Here is a 21,855-nt window from a genome sequence, read left to right as displayed (position 1 = left end):
TGCTCTGAAAAAACTCATCTTATATTCGAATAAATATGGGGTAAATTGCATTGGTCGGCTTTAAAGATGTCCCAAATAGCACATGGGGGCTACTTGTAATTATTGCCCTATAGTGCGCACAAAAAACATTGAATATTTCTAAACTCAGGACAAATAGTACAATCTTTTTAGGTTTTTTTTTTCATTAGCTTTTATAGATGAGTAAAAGTCAGAAAAAGTCCTTCAATTAAATTTTTCACCATATTTCATGCTTTATGAATTATATAATACAATCAAAATAATGACATCTAGAGACAGGTCTTCTTGTGTGGGTTCAGTAAACGAGAAAGAAGAAAATTACAGCTAAACACGAGCACCGCAGAAATGTTAAAGCCGTCGTCGCAAAGGGTACAAAAAATAAGATCAGCCATCCTCACGAAGGGGTTAAAAACTGACTTCTAGAAACCAAAAACAAATATCGTGAGGATTGCATAGTAGATTAAGTGCTCAGCGTGAACAGCAAAGTATATTTTAGGTTAAATAGTCTATTAACTGTTTCAATGCTGGAAAGATTACTTATTATGGAGCACTGTTCTGCAGCAAGGCGATACTGCAATGTATGAAGCGATGTCAGCTATATGGATGTACGCGTTACCAAGGCAACGTAAATGCTTTTTTTCAGTACAGCTGGCACATGCCTTTAAAGCAGTGGGTATAAACTGTGCTGTTTGCGTAAATGTGTATGTGTTTAAATCATAATCTGCCTTCTGCAGTGTTATTGCGGTATCCAGGCTAGCTCTAGAATACACTGCAGTACACACTGTAATAAGCCATGATGTCCATGCGTATCTGTAACATGCATAGTTACATGCCTGTTTAATGGACTTGCTGATGAGCTTGGCCAGCAATCAGCTATATCCGTGACTGCTGCAAAGTCAGACCAATGCAGATCATGAGACAGAGGGAGCAATGGAAAGAGGAGTGTGCTGGGAGAAGAAAGAGGAGGGAGTGGAAGAAATGGGCAGGGTGAGATATCTAAGACACCTGTGTGATGTTACCTACTGAATAATATAGGGTTAGGGAGCTTAGGTAGTGGAAACCTGAGCCAAGCCAACAGTGTTTATTGGAAAATTCCAGTACTAGCTTTCTGTGCAGTTCTTAGAGCATAGATCCAGAGTAAAGCCGACAGAGAAAGATCTTGGCATACCTTCAGGAGCACCACTCAAGGTGAAGAGCAGAGAAGTAGAACCAGGTGTGTTCTAAAAAAATAAAAATTAAGCCCTGAATATGGACAATCAGAAATGGAAATAGAAGAATATAAGATCTTTATGTGCTAAGCCTAAAGTGAGCCAAGTTCTTTTATCTTACTGCAGTCATTTCTTAGGTACAGCTGAATAAAGAAGAAGCAAGAGACATAGAGGTGGAAGAGGTGACCTGCCTGTTCCTGCTGGACTACAAGGTGCTCAGTCTTGTGTTGTAGAAGATGGTGCATATACCAGACGATGCAGATTTTAACTCTTTTCGGGAGCAGTGTGAGCATTTGGAGGGCTGGCAATGCCAGTATAGCAAGGGGGGAGTGACTGTATGGAGTCAGGAGCAGGACAGCAGCAAGGCTGTGAAGAAACTCAAGGTAAGAACCCAGAGCTATTCATCAGAAAGCCTGTAGCTGTGTTGTAACCTCACCAGGGCAGTGCAGGATGCAGTAACTTCCCTGTACTCGCTATGGTAATAAATACGGCATTACATCTGCAGTGATAACTCTGGCTTTGCTGTCAAATGCACTAAAATGGGGTCAAGAAGGATTCCCCTCCCCCCATAGTTTCAGAATGCTATCATTGATGTCCTAAAATATATCCATAAACTGGAAGCTCTCATAATATATATAGGGTGTTATATAGATGTATGAAATCCAAAAGACAATGGACTTCATTGTAAAAATGTCAGAAAAACTTGGTGCACTATAGAAAAAAAAAATTTTTAGTGCAAAACTGTAAGGCTAGGTTTCCACTTGGGTTTTTGTCCTGCGTTTTTTTCTTGATGAAAAACGCCAGGAAAAACGCCAAGAAAACTGCCACTGCATTTACCTGCGTTTTGGCGTTTTTTCTGGAGTTTTTTCTGGCGTTTTAGCCTTTCTGTGGAAATTGCTTTTTTTGACCTTAGGCAGTTTTTCCAGCCTTTACAAGTTAGAAGTTTCACCCAGCTAAAAGGGATTAGGATAAATGGCAAGTATCTGCCCTCTCCTGATGTCATTTACTTGGTAGACCCTTTTGTCTCTTTTCTGTGGTTTGTAAGGCATGCTTTATTTCGAATGTCTGCTCCTCTGGGAAGATTGGCCCCAAATGATGGTGCAAATTGTTTGCTGTTGCTTTTGGCACACAGGATCCGGTCGCGTATGTTTGTTTGTAATGGCATGTTTGTTCCAAATGGTGTAAAATTCAATATGAACCAGTCCAGGACTTTGTTTTGTGTGAAACTGTTTGTTTTCAGCCTATTTCTCGTAGGACACACAGATACTGGGTCCATCCTCTGCATTGTAACTGTGGAAAAAACGCCATAAAAAACGCCAAGGCAATAAACCCACATGGCTTTTTCATGGCGTTTTTTCTCTCCCATAGACTTCTATTGGAGAAAAAAAGACAAGATTTCTTGCAAAAAACGCCAGAGTGTCAACATGCTGCAGTTTTGAAAAACTGCCACAGAGCCCAAAAAAGCAGAAAAACGCCAAAGAGGACTGAAAAAACGCCAGACAGAAAAACGCCAAGTGGAAATGGCATTTTGCGATTTCCTATTGAATTACAGCTAACATCTGGCTGCAGCCGTTTTTCACAAAAAAAACGCCAGGTGGCGCTATTGGCGTTTTTATAGGCGTTTTTAGCATAAAAAAACCAAATGGAAACCTAGCTTTAATGTAGTATAATCACTGCAGCAACCAGAGTAATGCGTGCTCCACCTTTAACACTGCATCAAAATTGCTCTTCATACATTATTTTCTTAGAGCTCAATATGTATTGATGCACTGGAGGAAGGTGTATAAGTGTTACTTACAAGCATTACTTTAAGCTATTAAGCTTGGTGTAAGCTAATGTTCTGATGTGATTTGTTCTAGAAAAAAAAAGCAGCTTAGTCTAATGAACCATTCCATGAATGTACAACAAGGCTCCCAACTGTCCCGCTTTGCTTGGGACAGTCCCAATTTTGCCACTCTGCTCTGCTGATGAGCCTAAATTTCTACCTCTTAGGTTCCAACCCTGGTGCTCCGATTCGCCAGGGGTAGAAGTTGAGAGATATAGTACTAGGTCAATCAAGTTTGTGAGAGTGACAGTTGTCTGGGCTGACTTCTTAAGCTACTTCAGTAGGATCATTATTTAAAGATGAACTGATCCATTGTAACTTCCATTATTTTTCCATACAAAAACTTTTATTATTATTTTAACTGAAATGAATTTAGGATGCAAATGACTCCATCTTTTAATACAAAAAGCATATTAGCAGACTTGAGGATACTTTCATTTTTTCCCACATATTTAACATTTCTGTTCTCCATAACCTCCATCATAAAACATATTTCAATATTTAGCAAAATTGAAAATATATATAAATTGTTTTAAGAGGGGATTTGGTGCATTATTTAAAAATAACTCTAGTCCATGTAGTGTATATGTATTGCGCTGAAACTATTTCAAGAAAAATACATGGGCACTTTATAATTTTGTTTTTAGAGGAAATTTCCAGGAACCACCCAACACTTGAGGTATCCAAATCAGGACACATGTGTTGGGGAGGGATGGGGCCAGTCCCAGAAATGTTCGGGAGGCATGGCCACCCATGTGCCTTACCCAAATAGCCATGTTTGCAATGCCTGTGTCAAAAGGAGGCAAAGTTGGAGCTGCAATGGATCTTCCCAACTGATCCATGCTCCTCATTGCCAGGAAAACTGTGACAATGGAGTGTGGACACTGAAGTGTTTTGGATCTGGTCTGGGGTGTGTTGGATTGGGGGCCTCTTCTTTTTTACCTTCAACATTGAGTATAGTAGCCAGAGCCTGAATGTACCCAGGTATGTACATCATGTTTCCGCAGTGGAGCCGGTATAATCACTATGTACCTCACCAAATTACTGCTAGTAATTTATTTTTTAAAATGGCAATACTACTTTATTGCTTCTTTTTCTGAAAGTTCATATTAAACCTACGAGTCCAAAATGTTTCTTGGTAATTGCAAATACTCTTCTGAATCATAAAAATATAAATATATTTTTTGGAAGAATTCAAACAAACTCTAATCACTAAACTTTTTTAAATTTTTGTTTTTGTGTTTTTTTATCACTTTTTTTATCTGCCAAAACTATACTTGACGCATGTTAATGTTTTTTAAAAAAAAAAAAAAAAAAAACATTTTGCGTTCACTACAATTTATAGACTATTTGTAACATTTGACTCTACTTTCACAGATGATTGATCAATGCTCCTTTGCAGTCCTCCTTTTGAGTCTTCTTCTTTAATACAATGGGTTTGGAGCCTCTTTAGAAGGACTCTGGCTTCGGAGGTCTTCTGAGGACCGCTTGAGCTCTAGCATGGGTTAGGCCAATGGCAGCACCCATGGCGAATACAACACCACATCAGCTGCTGCATCAGTGAGTTAAATTGGGGTGCTACTGCAAAGAAAATCTGTAGATATAAATGATTCCTAGTTTCAGTACAGGCAGCTGGGGAAGATTTAAATTAGACGTAAGTCCAATCTTTTTTTACTCCAATAATTACACAGTATATGGCTCAATTTGAATGTACTAAATGCATTGGAGTCCATGTAAAATAGATTCTAATATTAAAAAATATTTTGGAGACTTGACTGTTGTGTGGTAAGAAGGGTTCTGGTCACTGATTAGTCTACCAAACTGATTAACTTGGAACATGTGTAGAAAATTCCGTGCTACATCATTTCTTAAATAGCTTTTAGAAGCTTGTACATAAAACAGCTGGATTAAGGGAAATACCATCGTTCCAGTTAGACAATTCTTACTTTGCAGGATAAATAATTAATTACGTGCCCCTATGGACTGCTGCCATTCATCTTGCTTAATAATGCCTCCTATCCTGATAACACATATCAGAAAACCTCGGGAAGGAAAAGAGGATTAACATTCTCTAACAGCTGTCTTCGTAACCCAAGGCATTTTTTTTGTTGTGTAATACATTGTATGCAAAATACACAACAAATAGGACATTTGATTATAAAAAATTAAATAATGTTTTGATGGGGGTTTTTTTGTAACACGTAATTTTGTTTTCATCCGGAATATGAAGGATTATTTAAAGACATATATTAAAAGCTATTCTGGTGAAAAGTGGTCTTTATACCTTTGACAACAAATGAGCTGTTTCTGCTGTCTGGAATAGTTGAGATGTTGCTATGACTTTACGACCGTTTTGCAAACTGTGCAATCTGGTTGATTTGGGGATTTGTCAATCAGCTTTAATTGCATACCATGCAAAACAGTGTAACTGTTGTTACAGATGCCACCATAGAAGAAAGTATCTTAACAAAGGGGGGGAAACTAGGCCCGGATGGTATTAAATGTGCCATTTTTTGCATACATTGGGTTCTGGTCCCAAAAATTTTTCTTTCAAATAGAGACAAATCATGGCAGTGGGAGTAATTATGCATGTGGCAGCGGGGACCAATGCATGGGCAGCCATGGCCACGGCCACACGTATAAAATTGCAGGCCTCAAAGAGCAGCCCCAGTGAAGGTCGCCTACCAGGAAATCCAGTCTGACCCTGGACTTGAAACTCACATTCTTTTAATTTTGCAAATACTTTTACATGGGTTTACTTGGTGTACTGAATCAGCCACAAACTTAAGAAGAGTGACAGATCCACGTTAATGCTTTATCCATTCTTTCCTGCAACCCTGGACCACCTGCCAAAGATCTAGAATGTCCTGCCATACAGCATTAGAAGCTAATAAACCAGTCAGCTTGACAATGTATGTATTGCAGTAGCAATGTCTTTTAAATAAACACAATTTTAATAAATAACAAATATAGCTGTCCACTTCTCCCTGCTCAAAAGACTAGACTTATAATAGCTTTTTATTTTGCAGCACATCTTTAAAAAAAGGGCACTTTTTCTATGAAATATAACTAAATATAATGAGCTGTTTTGTAACATCATCTTTAAAGTGTTTTCTTATCCGGTTTTAGAAGACATACTTCATGTCTTAATAATGAATAGAGCAAGCACAACAGTCATTCATTCTTAGATCTCACTATCCCCTAATACTCTACAACAGTGATGAATTAACCCCTTCAGGACAACGGACGGTCCCTAAACCCATTAAAAACAATGCGTTTTGAGCCCGTACATGTACGGGCTTTGTCATTAAGGGGTTAAAGTGGCATAATGCACTTTTACTCTTAGTTCAAAAAACTAGCCCATTTATAAACACGGTCACCAAAGAATATATTTTATCTACTTTAATCTGGAATGTCCTGGATTCTGTAGAAAGAAAGAGATGGATATTTTAATACATAAGAGCCATGATTATAGCAAATTGGAAAAAGAACATAAGCATACATCAAAATATTTGACCTACAAGAAATCCATTATTTGCTTTCATGTTGCTTTATAGAACTTCACTCTAAACAGAGTTAATTTTTTTTTTTGTAGGGAGATCCATTTTTTTGTTTTGTCCAGTAATAGTAAATATAGAAATGAGCATCTCATAGACATGGTGCTTGTACTCTTTGTATTGGGTCAGTAGTATGACACATTACAGGTAACGTTTTTTTGTTTTTTCTTTATAGGAGCTCAAAATAGCATCCTCTGAAGGTTTCAGTCTGCACAGGACAGGCCCTTAGGCAATTATTCACATTTGTGCTATGCGAATATGGAAGAATTTGAAAGTTTAGGAGTCACATACACCCTACATACACTTCATTTTTCACATAACAGGATTTAACCCGATTTCACAATGTCTGCCTATGCTGGTCCCTTGGACCATTGCAAAAACCAGAAGAATCATGCTTTGGGCCACTGGGAAAATTATGCAAGAATAAAAGTCAACATTTATTTATTTATTTGTTACCCAAGACTATATTGCTGAGTCTAATTTCGCAAGCCAATGAAATGCATGCTATGCAGAATTCACTCTCTTTCAATTAATCACAGGTTTAGTCATATTTTTATATGAGCAGAAATTCACCCTGTCAGCAAAAATAAAGAACTATTCGTGTATGAAATGAAAATTGGGTATATATAGGTTAACCAAAGTAGACCATCTGGTGGCAGAAGAAACAGAAAAAAATATGAAGGTTTTGGAAAGAAGACCATTGTAATATTTGCTAATGTAGGGTAGTGTGATTATTTTAAACATCCATCCCAAAAACAAAAATGTAATGGAAAAACTAATTGTGGTCTCCTTCACCAGCATGATAAAAAGAAGGCACTCTGTCATTAAGTGATCAATAGAAGCTAAGACAGTTGGCTTAATGATTGTGTAAACCATTCCTTTAATATAAGCAAGGCTTACTTACTTACTGTCTTTTTAAAGGATTTAAAATTTAACCCACTAAAGATTAACTGATACGAAGATACACTCAATGTGGATTATCCAGCCCTATCTGACATAAAAAACATAAAAAGTTCATAGTTGAGACACAACGGGTGCAGATTTAAATACTTCTCAAACTCCTTGTTCTAGACACCCTAGTGACCTTATGTAGAACTACAACTGAAACACAAAATAGAGATGATTTAATTATAGTCCCAAAATCTTAAAATTACAGTAGCCCTATTTCAATTAGAATTACTGGGATATTGGTTGCACCTAGGAAATGCACATCCCCAATTAAATAATATACTGTAAATGATCATGGTCACATTTTAATGCAATTACTTCTGTTTGCACAGCTTTGGCTATAAAACATCAAGATATGTTCAGCGCTGTATAGGCAGTAAGATGGTTAATTATTCAGATAATGCAGTAGGTCTAAGGAGTAGTACTGGTATCCATGTAAAGACGCAGTGTCTATTTCCTCTTGGCTGTGACTAATTGTGTTAGACACTGCCTGTGCCTTCAAAGCACCCGTGTCAGGTTCTAATGCATTATGAATGAATATAATGAGATTACAAGATTCGGTTGCCTCCATACTGGAACAACAAAGGTGTATCCCAGATGTAGACGGGTTGTCAACCTGGTGGATGCGTTTCAACAAGGCTCACACTTTTATATGAGCAAGAGTCTGTCAAGGCTCAGTTTATTACTTTTACAATCAGTATTTTGTGGTTAAAAAAACCGTACTCTTATATAAACATCTGCTTGTAAGTATGGGGCTCTATATTTATATTTTCACTGTCCTAGCAAAATCTCTAGCATATGACTATACATGATCACCTGAAGTAGATGATCTGTTGAGTCAGGTTAGCATGCACGTAATTACCTACAGTGCTCCTACGTGGTCATCAAATATGTGCTTATCTATATAACATGCTACGACATTGCGTGTGTGGGGATGCACACGGTTACATTCACCATGCCGCTTTCTGTGCCAGCATAAAAAAAGGCTGTGAGCTTTCAAATTTCAAATATACATTTGGTATTAAAATGGCCACTGAATTTTAATGTCTATAACATGACATTCTCCCATGTATAATTTAAGATGTGCTCTAAATACAGAGAGTGGTTTTCCAACTCATCCCAGACCCTGGAGAATGAAATCGGGACCACATTTCCCGCTGTACTGACAAGCTCCACTAAGTTATTGGGTATAGACCTGCACCAGTAAAATAATAGAGAAAAGGAAAGAGAAAGAAAGAGAGAAATAGACGAGTAACAAAACAAGCTGCAACCGTTGCCAGGGGTCTCGCTAAGGGGAAACAATCGGGGCTTCATAGCCCCGAATGGAGACTCTGGGGCTAAAGCATTTTCTTGGGGGTATATACTGGTTGGAGAGATCATATATCTTCCTCTAACCTTCCCCAAATTAATGCAGAGAGCTGGGTAATGATGCCATATCCCAGTGCTTAGCACCTGTGGCATACATGGGGCTGTCTCCCCTGGGTTCCACTCACCACATGGCCTATGGAGGCGGGAACAGAGCTTGGTCACGTGACCCCATGGGTAAAGAAAAGGTGTTTGTGCACTATATGAGTAGCCAAGGAAATCTACAGTTGAGCTGTGGGGGGGGGGGTGTTTGTGAGCATGCATGCATGTATGTTTGTGTATGAACATGGATGCGTGGGTTTGTATATTCAAGTGTGTAAGTCAGTACACACAGTCAGGGCACACAGTGTGTGAAATAATGTGTGCTAACTTGTATGCAGGTTGCTGGAAGAGAGGAGAGATGGGAGGAAAAGATGCCAAATATAATAATGAATAAGAGTAGAGGTAGGGATCTTTTGAGGAACTAGCAACGCCCCTGATTATCACCAGAAGAGCACAAGACAAAAACGAATTGATTATAGCATTGGCAATCCATGTGATGTAAAAGAAACATGATTCATCAGACCATGCCACCTTCTTCCATTGCTCCTGGTCCCATTATGCTCACAATCACCATTGCCTTTTTCAGCAGTTTGAGCTACAGTACCTCGTCTGTTGGATTTGACCACATGGGTCAGCTTTCTCCCCCCATGTGCATCAATGAGCCTTGAACGCCAGTTTCCCGGGCCGTTGCCAGGTTAACTGCTATTTCTTCCTTGGACCACTTTTGATGGGTAGCGACCACTGCAGACCGGTGTGACAGAGACCCATACTCGGACTGAGTAGCTCCGTAGAGCTCTTCCTTGCCGGTGAAAGTTTGACTGCTCAAGTACTAGCCGAGACTTAGTGTAGGGTACAAAACAGAAAAGTTTATTAAAATCGGCACAGATATTTATACACAAGACATGATAGGATTAGGGGTATAATATCATTAACCACCAGACAGCCCTGCACCACCATACAGTTCTAGGGCAATGCCCACCCGCCAAAGTAATTTTGAGGTGATCCGGAGGCAGCGTTCTCTGCCAATGTTAAAGCCAGGCTCATCTGACACGCCAGGAGATAGTGGGTTGCCAGCAGGGCTGCATACTTACGGATACAGCCTCTCCAGCCACAGATTTGACATTTTGCATGAGTGTAAGTACATAATGTGCAGCAGCACGTATCTAGCTGGCGGCCATGCTATGTTGTTTGGGGCTTAAAGTACCAGGACCACTTAGTCATCTCAACTACTTCCCTAGTTATAACTGTGGGTCAGAGGTGTCTGTAAAAATGTTGCCTTAAGGTATTAACGCTTTGACAACCCTGGAAATAATGCATGTATACTTTGATTTAGTTGCTAGCACAATACCTACATAATTTTCCAACTGTCCGTCTTCAAACTCCCGTTTGCCAATTTTCTTTCCTGATGTCCCTCTTTTTCTTAGCTCCCAGAATGTTTCATGGGCATTCATTTATCACACAGTTTCCTGAAATGTTAAGATAGCATTTTTTTTGCTTGGTACCTGCATTTGGGTAAAACAGCATGACACAAAAACTGTGTGCTGTGTGCTGTCTGGTGTAGAACTGAAAATAAGCTAGGCACTTTGTATCAATCACTGTTACCAATCTTGGATAGATTCCCAGATGTTGCCTTCTAATCCTATAAAGCTAGGACTGTCCTTGTTTGTCTTCAGAAACCTGAGGTTTTTCCACACATGGGGCCAACTGTGGTCTTGGGGTGACTAATATAAGTTCAAAGAGCTTTTCAGACATCTGATATTCAAGCTGTTTTTCGTAGCTGTTCGCCCACTGAGATTAAACTGCTGCATTAATAAAAGCGAGAAATAATCAAAACAAAGAAGGTCCAGGCAATATAAAGGGCAAGTTTCTAATTACTCTGCATCAGAGCTCTGAGCTCATCAAATATTCAAGTGACCCTAATGAAGGGCTGTTGACATGATATTCATTGGGAAGCTGTCACTTCCTGCACAGAGGGACCCAGACAAAGTGGAGGAGGGTTTCATGAATAATACATCATATTTCTGATGACTTGATACCATGGATCAGTTTAGGTTACTAGGTGAAAGTTTCTAGTTACTGCTAAGCAAACAAACCAGGACGAGCAGTGCTAGCCGAAAAGCTTATAAAGAGGTGATTGGCATAAAACATATGGCCTCCATATGACCCAGTGGCTTATTCCTTTACAAATGAGGAAGGGAACCTCATTGCTAATGTAATATGAAAAAGAGATAATTGTAAGTGTCCCAAAATAGATTACCATTTAACTTAATGCAATTACTATTATGATTATTGGCATGCATTGCTACGTCTGTCAATGTAAGTTTGTTTTTTTTTGGTTTTTTTTTTTGCCTACTGTAAGATATTAACTCCCATATAAAACAGGGCTACATAGTGTTTAATAAAAGGTCTAGATTGAGGAACACAATACCCTTTAGTTTAATAAAATATCCTTGCCTAAGTATATTATGGTATGTGTAAAGAAACACCGCGTAGACAACTTCCGCTGTAGCTGGGAGGAGGTGCAGTTAGCAGCGGGGGTTGTCTGCGTCCATCACACAGACCTTCCCCGGCTGTCAGGGATCACGGGGAACTCTGATATCTGACAGCCGGGGAAGGTCTGCGCGATGGACGCAGACAACCCCCGCTGCTAACCGCACCTCTTCCCGGCTGCAGCAGAAGTTTTGTACGCGAATCACGTAGAGCTCTACACGCTGCCCGTAGTAAGCACCGGGGACTCAGAGGTACCGGTAAGTAGGGGGGGCAGGAGGATCCAGGTCCCCTGCATCGCTGCGGGGGATCTGGATCTTAGTCTCGTAGTCAGACCTAGTTGATTATAAGACAACCCCGATTATAAGACGAGGGGTATTTTTCAGAGCGTTTGCTCTAGAAAAAAACCTCCTTTTATAATCAAGCAAATACGGTATGTTTTAAATCTGTTTCTTTGTATTAGAAAGCTTTAGTTAAATTTTTTCTTTCTATTTGCCAAACCTTTAAACAAATGAGACAGGTAATATAAAGTGATTTTTACAGCTTGTAAAAAGGTCAAATCGTTGAATAATACAAATTCATTTTGAAGCATTTAGATTTGTTTTTGTGCATCTAATGAACTTAAAAGATTTGATCTGTACTCCAGGACAAGTCACACTCCTACCAAATACGTTTGCCTGGGAAAATAAGCTAGGTACACAAAAAAAAAAAAAAGGTTAAAAGGCACTGAACTGGGGTAATGATTGTGTGTGTAATGTATGTGTCTTTGAAATATAGTAATCTAAATTATTGTGGATTTTCTGAATTATGTACCTTGACCTAGTCAATCTCTATTGTTTTTTTTCCAGATGTGTATTGTGTGCAAAGATGTTTCTGCTGAAGTGCTTTATGATGTTCTCCATGACACAAGCTATCGTAGGAAATGGGATTCCAACATGATAGAGACCTATGACATTGGCAGACTGACAGTTAATGCGGATGTCGGGTATTATTCTTGTAAGTATTTATAGGTTTTGCAGGGTATGTGATCTTAAAAATCCCTAGATTTTCTAAGCATGAAGTCCCAAATATATGTGAATTCTAAGGATTCATTAGGATAAACTTTATTAAACATTAACAGTATATTAAATGCATTGTTGGTGCTTTTATTATTTTTTTTGTAACTGTGCACATATTTCCCTAATAAATATAACACTTAATATTTTTAGTATAGTCTATTACATGGGTAAACTGAAAAGACTGAGAGGTAAATCAGATTAGCGAGGCGGAAACATACTGAAGTTGCTTTTTAATAGGTTTTTGTGCCCCTATGATGATTATGTCATCATTGGCTCTTGAACAGATCTTTCTTCTACCTATAACAACTCACTCATATAAATATACAATAAGGTTTAGAATAATAGGTTATTGCATCATAACCCAACATACAAAATCTTTCCGTACATAGGTTAGCAGCAAAGAAAATTGTTTTGCCGCTGTCTTTTCACATATTGTCTCAGTTTTTGGACAAAGTTATGAATATTGAGTGTTTAATAGGATCGTTCCATTGATTTTCATGATTTAGCATTGTCCTTTATGACTCAGAGTTTTTATAAGAAGTACTACAATATTATATATTTTATAATAATATTATAGCATACTCTCTAGCTTTTTGGTTAGAAAATACCAACATTTAAAAAATGTGTTTCTGTTGTATTCTTTAAAAGTTTTAGTTTGAAATAGCTTTAAAAGGCTAGTTTCCTCCAAGCAATCTATGTAACTATTATATGAAAATTACCTCATTATTGTACAGTATATGATATATACTTTTTCATGTATACCTTATAGCTCATAAACTATAGAGACATTGCACCCCACTTTCACAGTAGTCAATTTCAGTTTATTATAATAAAACATTCTATGAAACAATCGTTTACTATGTATCACAGTTCTCCATATGTTTATGACTTCGTAAAAATCCAAATCTTTATTACAAAAAATATAAAATGAATAATGTGTAGTTTTTGTTGTTGCTTTTAGTATGTTAAAATGTTGTTTCTGTTGTGACTTGTTTTTTTTTTCTATGTATTAACAGAGGTAGGATTCCAACACTTTGTCAAATAATAGAATACGAAATTGGATTGTATTTTTAACTACTGGCTGTCTGGTAGTTTTAGAAAGGCTTGATGAATATTCTGTTAATACCAAGAATACTCAATCCTTAAATGTAGTTCCAGAGTACTGCACATTGGTCTTCTAAACAAAAGTATATAGTTTTCGATATTTTTTTTTTACTAGGGGCATTTTAACACTTTTGGTTTAACCATTTAAGCACCAATCTGTCCTAAACATTGCATTTTGTTTGCGTCACAGAACTGGGCGCAAAGGGGTTAAATAATGTTAACGAACACTGAAAATAAATAAAAGGTGCTAAAAAGAGGTCATTTGAGGCTGAACTATTTTTGTGTTGTGTTGATAATTAAACTGAAGGTTGTATTCATGTAAATCAGTGGTGCACAACTCCGGTCCTCAAGGGCAGCAAAGAGGCCACAACCTCTGGATATCCCAGCTTGAGCACAGGAATCTCAACTTTAAAAAAACAAAACATTAAACTACCGTTTTCAGGCAAGCAGCATACAATCCCTGGCCTGTTTGCAGCACATAAGGGCTACAGTTCTGGACCCCAAATATAGTCCCTCTCCATTTTATATACATGTTATTTTTTATACAGGCTGATTGGTTCCCCCAGTTTGCAAATAAGTAATCTGTCAATAGTTTACTCATGTTCTCATCATATTCCATCATCCACGTAATGAGTATTTTACACATTCCAGTTTGTATATATGTCCAGCCAAAAAAAAAACCTTTCCCCATTTTCTTTTCTTTTGGTCTTTAAAAGGTCTTCTTCAAAGGTATAGCTGTTTGTTTTTTTACTTATTTTTTCTTTTATTACAGGGAAGTGTCCAAGTCCATTAAAAAACAGAGATTTTGTTACTTTGCGTTCTTGGTTGCCGCTTGGAAACGATTACATGATAATAAATTATTCTGTAAAACACCCGGTAAGACTTATATATTTCTGTGTGTGGAGGGGGATACATTTTGTTCCTTATTGATAACTAGCATGTTAAGTGGACCTGTCACAATCACAAACAAAGATCTCACCCGAGGCATCCATCTTGACCACCTTTGCGAGATAACTCCTTTGACCAGGGCTACTACATATATGTAATTGTGTGAAAACCAAAGTACACCCTCTATTCTATGGTTTTATATATTAGGACACAATAACAATCATCTGTTCCTTAGCAGGTCTAAAATTAGGTAAATACAACCTCGGATGAACGACGACACATGACGTATTACATATTTTACCATTTAAATTATTTAGATACACATATCCTCATCTAAGGCACTCACTCATGGCCATTTGGCTGTCGAGTTTTAACATTACACAGCATGCTGAGCTGATACCTGCCTCATAAGTGAAAACACCACCTTTGTCTCTCGGAGACCTCCTCCTGCATGTTAACCTTCCAGCTTTCAGTTCTTTTGCCTTCTTACCACTTGTCCTGCCTTACTTCTGTATGGGGTCTAGTCATTAAAGTCCAAAATTAGCCCTAAGGAATTCTCTAATGGTTTGGACTCGCTGGGTTAAGTCTTTTTTCACGGTTGATACTTTCTGAAGTCATTCACAACTACAGAAACTGATGGAAAATGTATTTTATAGTTCCTAGCAACAATTGGTCTCCTGAGAGGATTAGCAATTCACCCAACCTTAGCACCTGAAAGCTCCCATACAGCGTGTTATCCCCAAGTTTAGCTTAAGATGAATTTGTCTAACTATGCAAAGTCTTGATCGCATTGTTGTTTGAGAAAAACCTTAACCAAAATACCAAAATTTGACTTGCAGAAGCACCCTCCCCGAAAAGACTTTGTGAGAGCAGTTTCCTTGCAGACTGGGTATCTCATTAAAGCTAATGGACCCAAAAGCTGCGTGCTATATTACCTAACACAAGTGGATCCAAAAGGTAAGAAAGCCAAGTATCTCCAGCTAGGTGTAGAAATGCCACAGTTCCCGGGCTGCCATGTGTTGGCAGCCCCTTTTAACAACAATACAAAAGCACAAAATCAGAGTTTGTGGGTATAATAACAGAAAAAATATCCAATCTGTTTAGTTTGGGATAGGATAGACTTGACAAAGGGTAGATTCTGGTATGTATTAGACTTATTTTGTTTAGACAACACTCACGAATGAGGAAGAGGACTATTTCACAAAGTCACCAAGACTAGATTCCCTAGTTTTCCATGGAAAATCTTGCTGAAAAATGTACTTGTCAATGTTATAACCCAGTATAACTATAACTTAGTACACATCACAATGATAGGTTCATGTGTAGACATAATGATGCCATCATGTATAAACATCTACAAAAGGTTCCTCTTGAGAAAAGATCACACAGAATCTCATTTTAGGAAAAGGGTTCCAGTTTCAAACCATGCATCAGCCTTTTTTGCTGACAAACTGAGCTTAATCATTCCATTTTATGTTCTTGGAGTGTTAATGATTAGGCTGTTAAGAAACATATGTCTTATCCTGGTACTATCAACCAATTTTGGTCTGTCACTCTTTCTTCGATCAGCATAGTTCACCTGTTTGCTCCTTGACGTAAGGCTTGCATGCTGTGGGGTACACATGAATCTCCAGTTGGTATGAAAGAAAAAACACTGATCTCCTACATATATAATCCTTTCCATGCTGTCCTAAAAGAAAAACAGTTGTCATTGCTAAAAATTAGGAATAATAAGCACAGGCAAGGTCAAAGATGGGCCTCAAATATCTCTAGATACATGCTTTTTAATGATAACTTGCTAAGAATACAAAATGTTGCTGGAGAGCAGTTTTTAGGAGGGGCAGATGAATGAATTGTCAGGATAATGGTCAGAATAGAAGGGCAGATCCTTTATTTATTTATTATTCAAATATGTATTTTGATACTGCAGTAGCATTGTGTCCTTGTAAGCATCTCTAAGCTATCTCATGTTGCTGTCATTGAAATAAGATTGGATTCCTTTTGGGGTTGAATCTTACCAACATTTGAAATGGCATTCTGCCAATGCCTTCTAATTTATGTTTAATTATATTTGTATGTTTACATATTTTACTGGATTCAAGCATTAAGGAATTTGTTCTCACTTATTACACCAAAAAACGTATTTAATTATTTTCAATCTTCATCCTCATCTGTTTAATGTTTAATTTGTTACCAAACACTATATATTACTTACATTGTTTTTCATAGTATGTTGAAATATTGTCATTGGAAAACGCTGCTGTGCTTACTATGGAAACATATTTCTCTAATATACTGGACATGTAGCATGTAGTTTACACAATAAATGAGGTCTTGTATTGTGATATTAATACAGTATATAAACATCTTGAGAAAATGCAGTATTGGATATTTCTAGCGCAGGTGGCCATTTTTCAGACATACAGATATTAGCAGTTTAATGCATCCGTTTCAGAGTAATTTTATAGTTAAAATGATACCATTTATTGGCTAACTGAAAGTTTAATTGCAAGCTTTCTGTTTTAAGTCCCTTCCTAAGGCACTAATGAAGCTAACAACTTGGTCTTGAAAGCTTGCAATTAAACTTTGTTAGCCAATAAATGGTATCATTTTAACTATACATTTCTCCTGTTTTTCAAAGTCTAACACGGTACAAACCTTTTTATCATTTCAATAGAGTCATTTTATCTCATCAGCTCCGCTGAGCTTGAAATAAGTGTAGTTGACCATAAGATGGCACTGTTCAATTTAGTCACTAAGCAATATTTATATATTTGCCCAAATAATCTGAGTCCAGTATGACTCTTTTTTGTGTGTAATGCATTTATATTTTCAATTTTTCTACATTCAATTATCCCTATATGTAATCTGCTCTGTGTGACTAGAAATGCCAGACCATTTATATTGTCACTTAACATACATACATATAGATACAATAAATAACATTTAATTTGCATCCTTTTTTTCCCCTTAGGTTCATTACCAAAGTGGGTTGTAAATAAAGTTTCACAGTTTGTGGCCCCAAAGGTATGTTAGATGTTACTTAAGAACAAATCAACATGATCCGATAATTACATCAACAAAGTGCACATTTTATATTTGTTTTGTATACTTCAAACTTCAAGCTGTATTGATGTCAACAGAAAATGCGTATCTGTTTTATATTTTTAAAATATAAATAAATCAATAAAACTAGTGTGGATATTGATATAATGAGGAGAAAAATCTGACACTTATTCTAGTAAGTAACCACTGCATCTTGTTCAGAACCGATGGTATTTCTAAACTTCAACAGCATTATTATTTGAGACATCTTTCCTTTTGATCATATAATACCTTTGTATTAACATGTTGAAGCTAAACAAATGTCCCATTCCATTGTGTATTAGGCCTGGTGCAAGGATCTTTGGCACCCTAGGCACAATTTGCCATCCCTTTGACCCCACCCCTTCGTGCCCTGCCCTTGGGGGCCAAGTCATGTGAGCACATCATACACATGGTTTGACCCCCTCCCAGTGAAAACTGTTCCCTTTGTGCTTTTCTTCATTGTGCTAGACTTCTCTACCCCCTACATGATGTTGAGTTATAGACACCATATGGAATCACATCATCACAGGCAAACTCAACACTAAAGGTATAGAACAAATGAATCATGTGTGGAAACTGCAGCATACATCACAGGTTCCTCAACCCAGAGGCCAGTCCTGGCACCCAGATTGTACTCATAGAATTTGCCTGTAGGATGACTGCATCTGCCTTGTTTTCCAGGACACATGTAATGCTGTCATATTGCTGACCAGCCCAGATAAAAGTGCTGCCCTGCAGTATGGAGGATGTATAATTGACTGATTGGTTGCATGAGTCTATACATCCCACATACTGCAGCGCAGTACTTTGCCTGTGCTCATTAGCAATATGAAAAAATCACACGTGTCCCCTTTATTAATAGTATATCCCCTGTAGGCCCAGAACAGTAATGGATAGGCTGTCACAATAAACACATACACTACTCTTATAAATGCCTGCCGGCAAATATACACACCTGCCCTTACACACATACACACGCACACTTGTCCTTACACATAGACATCCTGGCTTACGCTTGCCCTAACATACAAATGCTTTCAAAACGCACTCTCTCTTCTCTCTTCTTCTAGTAATTTCTCCCCTGCCTCATCCACTTTCTGCCCATTTCTCTAGTTTCTCCATATCGCTCCTCTTACTTATTATTATACTGTATTGGCCCGAATATAGGCCGCACTTTCCCCCCCCACTTTAAATCTTTAAAGTGGGGGTGCGGCCTATATTCGGGGTCTAGCGCCCGACGCCCGGGACATGCAGTTCCGGGCAGGCAGCAGAGTTAGGATACAGATCCCCCGCAGCGGTGCAGGGGACCCGCATCCTACTCTCTGATACGCTCAGAGAGCCTCCCCTGCCGGCACTTTCCACGGGGGGAGTGCCGGCACGGGAGATTGTCTAAGCGCATCGTGCAGACGTTTACCGGCTGCGACGATGAGCGTGAACGACCTCCGCTGCTGGCACGTCTGCTCGGTGTGCTTTAACAATCTCCCTTGCCGGGAATTCCCACGGGGGGGAGTCCCGGCAAGGGAGATTGTTAATGCACATCGTGCAGACGGGCCGGCAGCAGAGGTAGTTTATGCGCATCGTCGCAGCCGGTGAACGTCTACACGGAAGTTGTCTACGTGTATTGCGTAGGTGTCCCCTGCCGGCCCCGCAAGACACACGGGAGTCTTCTTTGGTAAGTCGGGGGGGGGCCACATCTTGGGGGCAGAGTGGCAGTGTATCTCGAGGGGGCAGAGTGGCAGCGTATCTTGGGGGGAGGGCAGAGTGGCAGCGTATCTCGGGGGGGCAGAGTGGCAGTATATATATCGGGTGGAGGGCAGAGTGGCAGTATATATATATCGGGTGGAGGGCAGAGTGGCAGCATATCTCGGGGGGGCAGAGTGGCAGTATATATATCGGGTGGAGGGCAGAGTAGCAGCATATCTCGGGGGGAAGAGTGGCAGTATATATATCAGGTGGAGAGCAGAGTGGCAGCATATCTCAGGGGGGCAGAGTGGCAGTATATATATCGGGTGGAGGGCAGAGTGGCAGCATATCTCGGGGGGGCAGAGTGGCAGTATATATATCGGGTGGAGGGCAGAGTTTTTTTTTAACTAAGAAACATTTTTCCTTAGAAAAGCACCTAACTTTTAGGGTGCGGCCTATATTCGGGTGCGGCCTATATCCGAGCCAATACGGTATATAACATTCCATTGCTCTCTTGAGTGTGTGACTGTTTTGTAATGAGCGCCAGGAGGCACTCAGCAGTGACTTCTGGACAGGGCCAGCCCAAGACATTGTACTGCCTGGGTACAAGCATTAAATGCTGCCCCCACAAAAACCCATTTTTAAACAAATTTGAACCGGTACGAGTAGACAGGAACAAGGTGTCGCCCTGGACAATTGCAACTGCTGCAACACTCGCACACATCACTCACTGTGATGCCTCAGCAGGCTCTTACTGCAGAGATAAAGAGTCTGGATGTTGGGACTTACCTCTTTTTCTCTACTGGATCCACCAATGACTTTGGGGCAGCAAGAGTGTTGCCAGGGTCCCATGGAGCCACCTTGAACCCTAACGGGCAGGTTAGCCCACCAGCAAGACGGTGCCCCCCCCCTCCCAGGCTCAGTGTGATCTAGGCCGGCCCCTACCTTGCCTGAAGGTAGCACCAGCCCTGAAATGTATTTAATTAAGAAAAGAACAAGAACTAGGAGAATTGCAGTTGCAAAACAAACCTAAGGAGTTAGATGCTAAATATAATTCATCATGAAAAGGGCTAATATTAGTTCTGGTAATTTGCTTTGTTTTTAGGCCATGAAAAAGATCTATAAGGCTGGACTGAAATACCCTGAATGGAAAAGAAGACATGAACCACATTTCAAGCCTTGGATTTATCCAGAGCAAAACACCCTACCTAGTGTTAACCTGGAAGACTTGTTAATTCAGCGAGCTGACGAGTTAGAAAATATTGATGAGAGTGGAGTATCTGAAGAGCGAATGCATATTAGTGATGATGAAGATGGTCTTTCAAAGGAATCTTAGATAACATGTGGCCGATGATAGTCTTTTCAAATGATGGTTCTTCCACTGCGCTTCTTTCATTCTTCTCCTACTAAATTTGGTTGAAGTCTTCATATTACATGAATGTTGTGTGATTGTAACACTAGTGTTTCCACTTGTTCTTTTGCATTACTACTCATTTTAGTTCAAATATCGATGTCTCTTTTAGGCTTAGGCAGGTTTCTCTGGCTGAAGTGCTGCTTCCATGGGGTTTCAGGTTAGTATCCTCAATCAACCAAGAGTGCAAGGTGTTTGGTAATGCCCACTTGCATAGGCCTTTAGCCTACCTATGTTTACCCTGTCGTGTCCTGACATGGTTATTATGTTCTTTATTTTGTTCAAAATGCAATAAAAAAAAGATAACTTTTTAGTATCTCATTATTGATAGCAGCACAATGATGGGTATAATGCTATGTTTGACATTTTGCTTGTAGTTGTGATTTAAAAATAAAATTTTCATTATATTCTTTATTCAACCCACCATCCCACGCTTCTATTGCTTACAGTACCCAATTCATGTTACTCCTCGCCCTCCTTTGTATACTATTTACTTTTGAACAGGCTAGATCAGGGGTGTCCAAGTTTTTTCTGCAGTGGGCCACTTCATCAGAATTGTATACGTGCGAGGGCCGCACTCATTTTTCACTGTGAGAAAATATGTCCTTTAATAAGATATGCAGATTAAAATAATGTAAATGACACAAAACCTTTACTTTCCTCTCACTGATTTCTGGGCCTAGAAAGTTTTGTGACTACAAATTCAGGATTCTGCAGAAGTAAAAATTAAATAGTTCTATTTATCCTAGGGATACACCAAAATTCTGGACCAAAACCGAAAATTAAGGGTTCACTTAGCCGAAGCCAAAAATGACCCCCCACCTTTAAAAATAATAAAAAATCCCACACTTTTAATAAAAGTAAGTTACACAACAAAATTGTGCAAAAAAATTAATAACAATGTTAATATATATATTATGATTGTTAACAGCAATCTCAGGCATACCCAGATTCCAGCATGTACTGGTTGGCTGGGCATGATAGGAGTGTGATTGTTGTCAAAAATCATATATAAATTAATATTGTTATTGTATTTTTTTTTCAATTTTGGTGTGTTACTTTTAATAAAAGTGTGGTTAACACACCAAAATTGGACAAAAAATTCCTTTTATACCCAGGCAACCCGTAAATGCTGGAACGTAAGCATGATGGGACTGTGATTGCTGTTAGCAAT

The 21,855-nt window shown here is 38.8% G+C and overlaps 1 protein-coding gene across 1 annotated transcript; it reads left to right on the top strand.

Moving 5' to 3' along the window:
* Positions 1-1,020: 1,020 nt before the first annotated feature.
* Positions 1,021-20,997, top strand: LOC128491103 (START domain-containing protein 10-like). Its single transcript, XM_053463292.1, has 6 exons — positions 1,021-1,609; positions 12,299-12,446; positions 14,385-14,488; positions 15,340-15,457; positions 17,475-17,527; positions 20,376-20,997. Exons 1-6 carry the CDS (start codon positions 1,463-1,465, stop codon positions 20,604-20,606), a joined length of 801 nt encoding a protein of 266 aa, XP_053319267.1. The 5' UTR covers positions 1,021-1,462; the 3' UTR covers positions 20,607-20,997.
* Positions 20,998-21,855: the final 858 nt, after the last annotated feature.

Source organism: Spea bombifrons, chromosome 4, assembly GCF_027358695.1.
Source record: "Spea bombifrons isolate aSpeBom1 chromosome 4, aSpeBom1.2.pri, whole genome shotgun sequence".
Taxonomy (NCBI): Eukaryota; Metazoa; Chordata; class Amphibia; order Anura; family Pelobatidae; genus Spea; species Spea bombifrons.
Note: the sequence above shows the minus strand (reverse complement) of the source record. Positions and strands in the feature narration are given on the sequence as shown.